Below are 12584 nucleotides of genomic sequence, written 5' to 3' on the forward strand. Positions count from 1 at the left end.
TAAAAAGTAACCATAGGAGAGCAACAAAAATAAAACACAAGTTGATTAAATCACAAAGCACTAAACACAAAAACAAAATATTTCTGATATATATGATTCCCAGTAGATATTTAATCTTTGTTATATGTTTTTTTAAATCTAAAGAAAATGCTTCTGATGGCATATATGTTGATATTTGCTTACTGTGGTTGGTGAATCATGCAATCTTTCAGTTGATAACATTTCAATTTACTACAGGCTTTATAAAACCAATTCTAACTTCTGTTAATTGTGGACTTAGGAAAAGAGTTCTATTGGCTTCATCAAGTATAGAATTCCAGAGTGAAAGAAATTGCTGTTAAATAGGAGCTTTAAGTCACTTAAAGAATTTAATTCATAGTATTCATTAATCAAACATGGATTTATAGAGTACTTCCCTGATGTTCCAGATGGAGAATTAAGTTTTGGATGTAGTTCTCAATGTGCCTCCAGACAGATAATGCTTTCCCCACAGTGATGCATCAAATAAATTCAAGAACCAAGACATTCTACTGTCAGTTTGTCAAAATTAAATTGTTTTGGTTGGAAAATTATATGGTCTCTGTTTTTCCTACAATCCAACTTCAGAGAACCGTTTCCCTGATTAGCTTTTATTTTTATAGTACTTCCATTCTGAATAAAGATCAGAAAGGCATAAACAAGTGAAAATACAATTTCATGTGACAGGCCACATGAGGAATGAATATGGGAACTCAAGCTTGGGGAAATCTGTACAGACCTAGGATAAAAATCTAGCCATACGTGTGGGAGGGGCTCGCTGAGTGTGTTAGAGAATCCGGGGCACTGAAGACAAGGTACCTCACTCTCCTTCCATAGGACAGTGAGAGTGAACTGACAGGAGGTATGATCCTGAAGCAAATCAATGATTACTGTGCACGCAGAATTAAGGTTTGATTTTTAACCTAAGGCTGCTGAAGAGCCATTGAAAAGCTTTACTCAGGAAGTAAATAAGGACTCTGAGCTACTGAACTGCAGTCAAGTCCTTTTCTTCTAGTATCTCTATTTTCAACAACTAAGACTCTCTAACTAATACCCTGCTAAATGTCAGAACGCCAGCCTAAAGTTTTTGAAGATGTAATATTTAATGCTATCATATGGTAAGATGTAAAATTTTGCAAAGCATTTTAAAAATATGAACTCTATCTATACAACCCTACAGTGTATTGTAATAACATTATCATTTTACAGATAAGAAAGTAGATGCAGAAAAGTTGTCTGGATTGCCCAAGGTTCACAACTCCAAAAGATAGAGCCAATATCTAGAGTCTATTAATTTGCTAGTAATTTGAGGTACCAAAAAAGTGTTAACTTTTGATATTTTCTAGCATTTTAAATTAAATATTTTCTTATTTCAGATCCTTTTGTAGTAGTAATGAATTTCTCTAATTTATCCTACCTATAAGGGTATTTTAATGAGATTCATAGGAAAATGCTTTTATAATATAAACAACTTTCAAAATTATTATAAAACATCATTCCTAAATCTATACATAAAAGGGGAGAAAACCATGATAGTTGGTTTGTAGTTGAGACAAAAATTGCCTACATTTTACATTGAATCTGTAGGTGATTTTTCTTATTATAGGGCATGCTGCCTGAAAAGTGGAATTTGTGATAAGTTGAACAAAACTTTCAAAGGACCTTTATATACCTAGTAAAGGAATGGATAGTGTTCTGCAACAGATAGCACTGTTCGGAAAGAGAGTCTTAATAAAATTACTGGCACTAAAATCTAGATTTAGAATCTAGTCAAATCTAGTCTTAGCTTAGCATGGTGACTGAATTTTTTATATTCTAAAATTCCAGAGAAAAATTGGTAAGGCAAATAACATATGTGTTCAGCAAGAAAGAAAGATATAGGAAGATAGCTACTCCATGCCAGTGGAAAACATGATTGTCAGTAATAGTGAGTATAGGAAAGAAAGCCTCCAGAATTCCACATATCTTCTTCCTAGACACTTTGTACTAGGATGGCCAAAGTAGGAATGGCTATGGTTATTGGATGGCAAACTCTCTCCTTGCACAAAGAGTTGATAAGATCAGTGCTGAAGCCAAGATACCTGAGTTTGCATGAAAGCTGTACCACTTCCACAAGAATAAACTGAGGCAAGTTATTCAACATATATATTAACACACTTTTCTCTAAAATAAAATGATGATAATGAAGATTTCCTTGGCTCATTTAGAGGAAAACAAACCCACATGTAAATCACAACAATGACACATAGTAAATCAATAATGAATGATAGCTATAATTCTTGAATAAAGCACAGGCACTGATAAGTATGCGATTTTGTATTTACAAGTAAATCTAAATGATATGTTCCAAATGTTCTCATGATTTGTTATAGTCTCTTGCGTGTGAAAGAGCAGCCTTCTTGTAATTATATTAAAACCTTTCTGGAAATATAAAAACCTACTCATATTTCCAAGAAATATGTTTAATATGCATGTCATTGAAGAGATAAGTGTTCTGGGAAATGAAGATTGAAAACTGTATTTAAAACTGAAATCAGGGGTGTTAGATGTATATCAAGAAACTAAACATTTTCCCTGCTATCAATTTTTAAAATTGAGAAGGTAGTTAATTTAATGATCATCTCTCTGTGTATAAAGTTACTGTTTATACTTTTATATTTTGCACATGCATACTTTAATGTAATATCTATAACAGACTAGAAAATATTTAAGGGTCATCCTAAAACTGTAACATCTGATGAAAAATTATTCAAAATCCTTGCAGATATCTTTTGATATATCATATGGATGATAAAATGTGGAAATGTAAAATAAAATACAACATTTGTAGTCTATGATACCTGTACTTTCATATTTTCTTTATTTCCTAATCAAACTCCCAAATTTGTCATTAGATTAAGAAACCCAGCAGAGAATTAGTACACAGGTGGTTCATTTTTATTTTGTACAGCTGTACGGGTATTTTGTCAATTCCTTTTGTTAGATAACTTCCCTAGCCCAAGATCTTTTCCATCTTCCAGTTCAAGAAAGATGATGACCTGTGACTGAGAAATTATGTCTCGAATACCCTATATCTCATGATGTGTGAAAAACAAGAACCGGTATTTGTTGTTTAGCTATAGAACTGTAGCAACTTTACTCAGTAGCACAGGTACATTCTTCTTTCATGTCATAGTGACTCTATGAATGCCCCTTACATTTCCATTTTTACTGTGTAGATCCTGAAGGGGCTAATGTATTACATCTCATAACACATGGCACAGTTGCAGTGTCATGGTCCCTAGAACTCCTCATCCTTAGCTATCCTAGAAGAGGTACCATAGTTGGGAAACTGATTACAATAAGGGAGCAGGCTCAGTGACAATGACTCCATCTATGCAAATAGGGCATTATCAAAGGATGGCCAAGATCCAATTTCTGCTAAATCTGAAAAAAAGGATAATCTTTATATTATTTAATTTTTTTTTAATGAAAGTTCCCTTAAACAATATTAACTTTTTATCTTGACTTAATGTAGCAAACACATGCATGGCCTACTGAGAACATTTACTCAGCTCCATTCTTGGGCTTCCTGTGCCCTCTCTCCTGACTTTCCTTTCTATAGAGTTCTACCAATGCAGAAGGTGCTTCATTCAATTCTCCCCTACTACAGTACTACAGGATGTAAAATAACCACCCTATTATAGACAAATGAACAGAACTACAACAAAGTAAAATAAAATTATCAAAGAACATAGTAAGTGGAGGAGATTAGCACCGACAAAAATGTTTGATTTCAAAATCCAAAGCTGGAATGTTTTTCTTCTCTTCTTCCTGTCATTTCATAACACCTAAGATCTGTGCTTCCTTGGTTTCACAGACTTCAATCAACACCAAGGAGCCACATCTGCAATCTTAAAAAGAGTCGTTTAGTTTTGTTTCTGTTGTTTCTTCCCTGTGTCCTCTTGAGGGAAATCAAAGTTATGTTGGTTTGAAACTAGGCATCATTGAAGTCCTTCAAACAGAACAGTTCTACAATATTCCCTACTGCAGAAGGATGGCTGTGGCGCTTCTTCGGAACAGAGTCATTTCTACACTGTCTTCAATGAAGCCTTTCCATGAAAATATGGTCCATTGTTATCATATGTATCATCGGGAAGCCTTTCCGAAGGAAAAGGCTCTGGAAGAAAGCTAAACTTGGCTCACATGGCAAGCTCCTGCTGGGGACTGCAGGGGCTCAACTGGTGCCAGCTGGATTTACCTGCTGAGTTAGTCTTTCCACAGACAAGACATTAGCACATCGTGACATTGTCCTGCCAAGGCCAAGTAAGTGAGTTACTTCTTAAGAAAGCCAAGGCTGACAGAGATGTCTTAAACACGTCTATTTCTCCTCTAAGAACTATGTAACTAACAGATGATTGAGTTTGATGCAAACTATTATTTAGGTAGAGGATTCTTCAACATTTTAATTAAGAGAAATGTCTTGTCTTCTTAACATCTATCTTGAAATTGTGACATCTTTTGGGGGAAACTGAGCACAGCAGGCATGGGTTCTGACCCTCTTATGTACTGCCTTCCTTGGTGAGGAAAGGGATAATAAGGCAAAGAGAATTGACAGACGAAAATAAGGTTATGAAATTACTATGAGGAAAAAAGGCAGCACCCATCTTTGAGTAGAAGAACAGACTGTATTTTCTCCAAATCATCCAATACTTAGCCAGAAACATGTTTCCAAGTAGGAACATTTTCTCGCAAAGCATATGCAAAATATTTCAACCTTCAGGTTTTGGCTCTTTGAGGATTTTTTATTCCAGAATCATTTACAGAAAGCTATGGCCCATTTTATTTAAACTGAAGAAAAACTTAACTGATGGAGACATGGCCTGGGCAATAATCCATCCAGTGAAATATAATTAGAATGATCACAAACACTTAAATCCCATTTACTTAATCTGTGATATGTCTTCTGCCACAAGTGTTTGGCATGACAGCTAAACAATCGATCTCATAAAGAAATATAAGAACCATAAACCTTCAAATACCTTTTTTTTTTTTCATCACACTGATGTGTCTTCAGAACCAGGGAGAATCAAATATAAAATTAAAATGTGTGTAAGTATGAATGACATATTCTTTTAAAAGATTTAAAAAGAGCCTGACACTTTTATTATTGAGTTTTTATTATACCATATTTAAATTGTCCCCACTCTCAGCCTTGCTACAACCTTTCCATGAATCCTTAGCACATTCACTCACATCCTAGCAAAGTTATTATTCAATCTCAAATGAATGCAGAAAGATTAAAACCATGAATAGTCACTGAGAGCTACAGAAGGAAGAAGGCATGACCTAGATACGACCCCATTCAACAAAGGGTTGTATGTTCTTTCATTGTATAAGAAATAATTCAAATGGTATTAATAAAGTAGCTCATAAGGTGATAAGAGACTAAAGGCTGTGCACCCTATAGGAAAAGAAGAGCTACAGTGAAGTTTAATTATTCTCAGAACCTGCTAGGTTTTATTTAAATGGAACACAACTAATTGGTACTCTAAAGGCAAAATCCACACACAGGTTTTTAGAAGATTTTCAGGCAATGTGTCAGGCATGATTCTTTCTGGTTTCTGAAAATCACTAAAGATAAAAAAAAAATCATTTCAAAAATCAAAACTAATATAATATCAGTTAAAAAATGTCACCATCCAAGATCATAAAAACTTTTACAGACTTATAGTATGGGCACTGCTACATTCAAGTTTTATAACTGTAAAACTGGGATTCTCATTAGGAACATCAGATAAAAAAATTAAGCTTTGAAAAAAATAAAAGAATCAATTCTTAGACATTCAACTAAGTATAGTTCAATTTGTTACATATATTAAATCTCTTATTTTTATTTTTATTTGACTTTGCACTTGCAGTAGCAGTTAATATCAGGTGACACTATTTTAGACGACAGTGAAATAAGTTAAATAGAAATTTAAAACTGTTTGTTATGAAATTAATAAAGATTATATTTAAAACATTCAATTTTATATTTTCTGTTATAATATTAACTTTAATCATGTCCATGCCTTACCTGGACGTGGTAAAAGCAATGGGTTTAAATACATCTTTTGTATGTATGAAATTTCTGCCATAAGAAATCATAAATACTCATGCTTGAGATTTAAAACATGAGGGGTATACGAGTACATTTTTTTTTAATTTTGAAAAATGTCTATGCCATTTATAATCTGATTTAGTTTATTTCACAGCACCATATACAGCATTAGTGATCTTACTACTGTTGTCTAAACTATTCCTGAATGAGTTATCAAAAGTGAGCTGAGTGACTACACACTTAGAAGTCTTATACTGCCATCTATTTTGTCCTGTCCACAACTTTAAAATCTACTGATATTCTTGTTTCAGTACTCTTATAAAATGAATATTAAAAATATAAACATCTAAAGCAAACGGACACTTTCTTATGTACGTATGCTTTGAAGTCTTTGATAATTTAAGACAAAATACCAAACACCCAATCATTAAACATTTTAAGTGAAACCAATGATTCAGGCAATTTTATCATAGTGAGTTTCAGATTTCTAAAAGCACTAAAAAAATGTGGTATTTAAAAATAGTTTCTTTCAGTAGTAAAGCTATGCAATACTTTAAAATTTGTTATTGATTGCATCAGAAAATCTCCTTTTATCTACTTTTCCCATGTGTATCTCACTGAATAAGGACATTTCCTTGCTTATTTTAAGTTTAAACACTATTAAGCTGTATCTAAAAGATATGAACCATTTCAATCTGTATTTAACAAATCTTTAGAGCTCTTTTTGAAACCTACCTTTATATGAACTATGGATGCACACATGTGTTCACTTAATTTTGTGGCTCAAATAAAATATAAAATGCTTACCTATCAACCAACTTTCGATTACTTGCATGCAAGGATATTAATTTTCATAAACAACGTATTATGCATTTATCTAGGCAAGCATGTTAGCATGAGCCTCTCTGCCCCTATTGAAGTGTACCCATGGTACATACAGAGTAGCAAAAAACACTGAGTTTCTAAGTTCTCAATTTCTATATTCAGCTCTCATGCTTATCTATATTCTTAATTACACTTTATGATAAAAATAGAAATAATGCATTTTAGTGGATAATAATTACATTTTTATATTCATACTTCAATTAATTCTGATACTTTATGGAAATTCTTGTAAAAGTATTATCATATTTCCAAGTATCATCATAATATTCGGATAACTAAACACATCAAACTAAGACTCATCTTGTTCACTAATAAAGTATATCTGCTAATCTAAATTAAAAGAATGGCTTTTAAAAGAAGTTAGTAATACTTTTTAAGAATTAATTTTGACCCATACAACAAAATGTTACTACAGTCATGTACCTTCAGTCTCTATATTTACAAGAAAATACAGAATGGCTTTCTCAAATGAAAGAGAAATTAGTCAACAATTCCAGTAAATGTCTTAAGAAGCACACCAAACAAAAGATAATCAAAGGATAAAGTCAAACAGTCAACATCTGTTGTATGTTTATGTATGTTAGTGTAAGTATGAATATAATCTAAAAGGAAAGCTGGAAATAAGAAAACCCTCTCGTTTTTCTGTGTGTGGCCATACTGAATCAAATGCTTTGGGGGTGTTTGTGTACAAATAGCTAAACCCTTTGCAGCTGGCATTTTCTGTCCTGTTGCCATATACTCTGAATGCTCACAACTGATAAAGTATTGTGAAAATATAAATATGGCAAATAGTACATTTCTAAGGATCAAAATGTGAGCACTTGGGTTCAATGCTAAGAGTTTGTGCATAGCCTTTGCAATGGTCTGGTTTATACCCAATCAGAAAAACCAACCAACCAACCAGACAAACAAACAAACAGAACTGTAAACCTTTTTTTCTACCAATGCTAAAAATATTGTATTTAGGTTGTATTTATATTGCAAGCCTGGGAACTGTTATCACTTTTTTTCTTGTTTTACATAAGGAAATGAAATCATCTTACCTGTCACCCTGATACCAAGAAAGAGCTTAAAATGTCAAGATTCCCACCCCCAACCTTCATGGTTTATTAAGCAAAAAGCTAAAACTCTCCATGGTCCCTTCTGGTTCCAACAATCTATGATTCAAAGGGATGTAATGGCTCTCTTTTCTTGTTCAGTAGTGTCCTGGTGAGGGAACAATTTTACTGTCCTTTTCTGTGGGGTCCTGCCGGTTAATCTAAAAGGAAATGAATTACAGCAGTAAGACAGGGCTACAGAATGAAGCCATTTAGTTTTACAAGTCTATTGTGTCCTTACATATGTTTTATGGGCCTGGTCCTATTATAAGCCAAGAAAAATATCCTTAAACAAACTTTACTTGCAGTCTCTGTCCAGTGAAAATATTTACTATTTTATGATTGTCTTTCAAGTCATTTTAGCCAAGTTCCCCCCTCCGATGTTCCTTTTCCAAGAACCTTCTGTCCTATCCCACTTTCTCAAACAGACAAAACATCCAGAGATGAGAAACTGGACTTTTCAAATAGAAACTGCTGACAACTGTCAGCACTTTAGTGAGGCATTACTGACTGTAGCTTCAATGAATTAAGCCTGATTCACTGCGGGTGAATCATTTTCAATGCAGAGCTGTTCAGCAGTAATTGGCCAAGAATCCCTGCTGAGAAAAGCACTTGTCAAATAATGCTTGTTTACAAATACATCTCCAGACAGCAAAAAGTGGCAGTTACTGAATAAGTTCAGGGCCACCTCCAAAAATTCAGAACTGTTGGCACAGACCCTTTCCTTATTAAATTTCTTAAAATTATGCACTTGTTGATGTGCTTACTACTGCTGTCCCCCTTGATCGATCTGAGAATGAATTCTTCCGACAAAACACTTGAAATGATTTTTTTAGTAAAGGTTTGTCCATCTAAAGGCAGACTGTTTCTTCCAAGTGTGGTTTATGCCCACACAAGTGAATAAATATTGGTTGTATAACTTGTTTAGAATGCAGTTATCTATGAAAGATAAAAATAAAAATAATTGCAAGAACAAGTATAAATGATAACTCATATTTATTTCTTCTTGTTTTACATTTTTATCACACAATCATATCATGTATATTCCATGTATATAATGTACACACACATATATATGACTGAAGAATCACTGTAAGTTGCAGATAATAAATTTTATGAATCAATTTATTAATAAATTTAGCATGTCAATCAAATATTTCTTCACTTAACCTTCCAAGGTTCTACTCTAAAAAATAAAAACAAGTTGAAGATGTGTATTTCATTTTATCCATTAAATAAATAAGGAAGAGTGATGCTATGGATCTTTTAGTTATGTCACGGTCCCTTGTATAGGAGCCGTGGTATAGAAAATGTAAGGCAGAAAAGAATCTGGATTTCACAACCCAGGAGGATCTGGGGTGGTATTAGAGATGGCATCCTGTTGAGTAGTGAAGAAATGAACTGGACAGACAACCTCAAAGAGTACTAAAATTAAAATTTTAATTATACATCACAATATGTTCCCCCAAACAGCAGGCACACTTGATTCTGGGTGTCTTTGGAGAACCAGGGGTAAAGTACAGCTGGCTTTTGTTAGACCCTCCACCCCTCATCTGTATGTAACCCAGTCAGCTGTGTGCTTTACTAGCTGGGGAAGACTGTGCAACCTGTGGGTGTTAAAGCTAACGCTTGCCAGGCTCCATTCCACAAGATGCAAGTTTTGCTTATGGCACCTTTGGAGACTTGCACTACCCCCCCCCCCCACACACACACACTTCCTTCCGCTTGCTCTCCTCTCCTTAGTCTTGGCTCTTGTTCACACTGGGTGTCACACTCCTTGATAATTTATTTCTTCGGTTCTCTTACAGAGACTTCCGTGAGTCCATCCACTTCTTTCCCCATCGCACACATGCTTGTAGATAGGTGGTTGGAATTACTATGTGGAGGAAAGAATGATTGATACTACCCTTGAATCATTTCGCAGTTCAATCAGGATGGCCCTTTGGTTGGAATAAAACAGTTAAAAGCCCCTCCTCCTTCCTCCTCCCTCCTTGTCCCTCCCCCTCCCTTCTCCTCCCTCCTCTTCCCTCCCCCGAAGTCCCCCTCCCTTGCAGTAGCCCTCTTACAGCCTTTGGACTTCTAATCTAATGATCTTAGCCTAAGACGTTAATAAAAGATACAAGTCTAAAACCAACAAACAAACAAACAAAAAATACAGCACTTAAAAAAAAAAAAACTTTCCAGAGGGGGCAAAAAAACCAACTTGTTTGGCTTAAAGCATGGCTTTATTACTGACAGATAGCGACAGATACACATATTCCTCTGAACAGATGTTTAATAATAAACATAGTGAGAGAGTCAGTGGGGTTGGGTGTGAGTCTCCATCTGCCCTGCTTTCGCAGGGTTCCTTGGGAACTGGCAGCTCTGGTGGTTACCAGCTCAGCGTCTTCTACAGCAGACCGAATCCATGCTAGTCACGAGAGCATACACCACTCTGCTGCTGCTGCTGCTGCTACTTCATCTTTTCAGGTCCATCATCTCCTATCCCTAAGTGCAAGGGTTAATTTAAGGTTTTACACCCCAAGAGTCTCATCCACAACCCAAAGCTAAAGCCCCGGGCTTCTAGACAAGAGGACAGGATTTTGATGTTTCCACAGTGAACACGACCACTCCTGGTGACAAGAATCTGGTCTGAGATGCTAAGTGCCTTTCCCCATGCTCCACCCTCCCGGATGGGAAGGCTTCAGCCCTTAAACCGAGACCAGAGCAAGCTGTGAAGTGTGAACGAGGAGCAGCAGATCTAGAGTGGCCAAGAGGACCACAGGCAAGGCCACACAGAATGGAGCAAGACTGCTTTCTCAGAGGCTGAGACCAGCTCAAGAAAAAGAACAACACAGGTGGTGTTTCTGCCTCCTGCCTTCAGATTTATTCTCCCAGAGGAAGGCAAACAGTCCGGAGCAAAAGGCTGGGGATAGGAGGGTTGGATACTTCAGGACCTGGTGCCTCTGGCTAGGACAGATCTTCTCTCACAAGATGAGCATTGGTGGGTTCCGTGAACAACTTCCTAGCATCCACATTGCCTATCTCCTCTAACACCATCCTACCTTCCCGCCTTCCTCTACCTTTGCTTCGGAGTGTTAGAGAGCCCCCAAATAGAAGGGCACCCATCAGTTTCTGCTCTTCACGATTGCCTCCTTCAGAATGAAAGTTCTTGTTACCTAGCCCGGAATAGCAGCTAGTGATGCCCTAAATAACAGTTTCCCGGGGCAGGCACTTTCCCCAAAATAAAAGCACCAGGCTCCCTGACATCGTCTTCAAATACCAGTATTAAATTAGGGGTTTCTAAAAGCCCCACGATCCTGAGAGACTTGTCTTCGCCTTTCTCAACTAGCCGGATGTGTCACTTCTCCCGGTTCCCAGGACCCAACCGCACCCAACCTCCCAGCTCAGGTCTCAGACCTCTCTTTCCAGCAAGCTTCCAACTCTTCCCAGCCCCCAACCAGCCTCGGTTCACGGGCAGGTTCCTCGCCTGGTAAGCACTCTGCGGAGATGTCAAACAATGCAACCAAAGATACCAGAGGGGAGAGAGAGAGAGAGAGAGAGATCCGGAACCGCCGGCAAAAGCGGACAAACATTCATTGGAAGCCAAGAGCGAGGTTTGGTCTAGGTAGCGGCGCCTGGAGCGCGGCGACCGGCAGACACAAGCAAGCTCCACCTCACCCATCCACCCCAGGGCGCCGCGGTCCCCACCTCCATCACCCTACCTTCGTTGCTGGGGCTGGCCAGAAGGGTCCGGAGCGCCGCACACAAGAGAAGGCACGTCCAGAGGGGGCCCTTAAGAGGTGCAGAATAGCAGCCTGCCAGAGAGGCAGGGACACGGCGGGTGTCGCCGCCGCCACCTCTGCCCTGGGTCCGTCGGCGTCCCGCACCGCGGGGCCCGCAGCCCCGCATTTTCTGCTACCCTCTTTTCCTCCTCGATGTCCCGCGTAGCTCAGTCTAAGGTTCAGGCTCGGTGGGAGAAGCGAGAGAGACGCGGGACTCCTCCTCCTCCTCCTCGTAGGGGTCCGGTGCCTTCTGGCCCTCGACCCCTCCAAATGCGGGAACCAAGGAGCCGCGGAGAGCCCTGAAGTTTGCTTCTAGCTCGGAGTCGCCCTCCGTTTCAGTTGGATGAGAGGAATCAGGAGTTCTGGATGACTAGTGTAGTCCTGGGTGGTCTCAGACAAGGGTCTGCAGAGGGTCCCGAGTCCCGCTCCTTTGCCTCTTAAGACTTTTCTTTTTTGCTTGTTCTTTCTTTTAGAATTGTGATTTTTTATTTATTTTATTTATTTTATTTTAAGTACCACCAGGGTCGGAGTGGTGGTGAGGGTTCCCTTTCAGTCTTCAGTGCTGAAACGGGCGAGAGTCAAGAAGACGAGTCATCTTACATCAAGAGGATGTTTTCCATTTAAAAAAAAAAGAAAAAGGAGGGAAAAAAATTGCAAAGCCGGGGTGACTATGGCTAAACAGAAGAGTAGAGCCACCACCGTGCTGTGGCCACCAGCGAGGAGGAGGAGAGCGGAGCC

General features: G+C 37.7%; 1 protein-coding gene across 15 annotated transcripts in view; it reads right to left on the reverse strand.

Moving 5' to 3' along the window:
• Positions 1–12236, reverse strand: part of Epha5 (EPH receptor A5) — a 356197-nt gene extending 343961 nt beyond the window's left edge. For all 15 annotated transcript variants that reach the window (XM_006983822.4, XM_076546512.1, XM_076546513.1 and 12 more), the window contains exon 1: positions 11787–12236. In XM_006983822.4, coding sequence (XP_006983884.1) covers positions 11787–11973 — 187 coding nt within the window. In that variant the 5' untranslated portion in view covers positions 11974–12236. The remainder of the gene's footprint in view (positions 1–11786) is intronic.
• Between the last annotated feature and the right edge of the window lie 348 nt (positions 12237–12584).

This window comes from Peromyscus maniculatus, chromosome 10, assembly GCF_049852395.1.
Source record: "Peromyscus maniculatus bairdii isolate BWxNUB_F1_BW_parent chromosome 10, HU_Pman_BW_mat_3.1, whole genome shotgun sequence".
NCBI classification, from domain to species: Eukaryota; Metazoa; Chordata; class Mammalia; order Rodentia; family Cricetidae; genus Peromyscus; species Peromyscus maniculatus.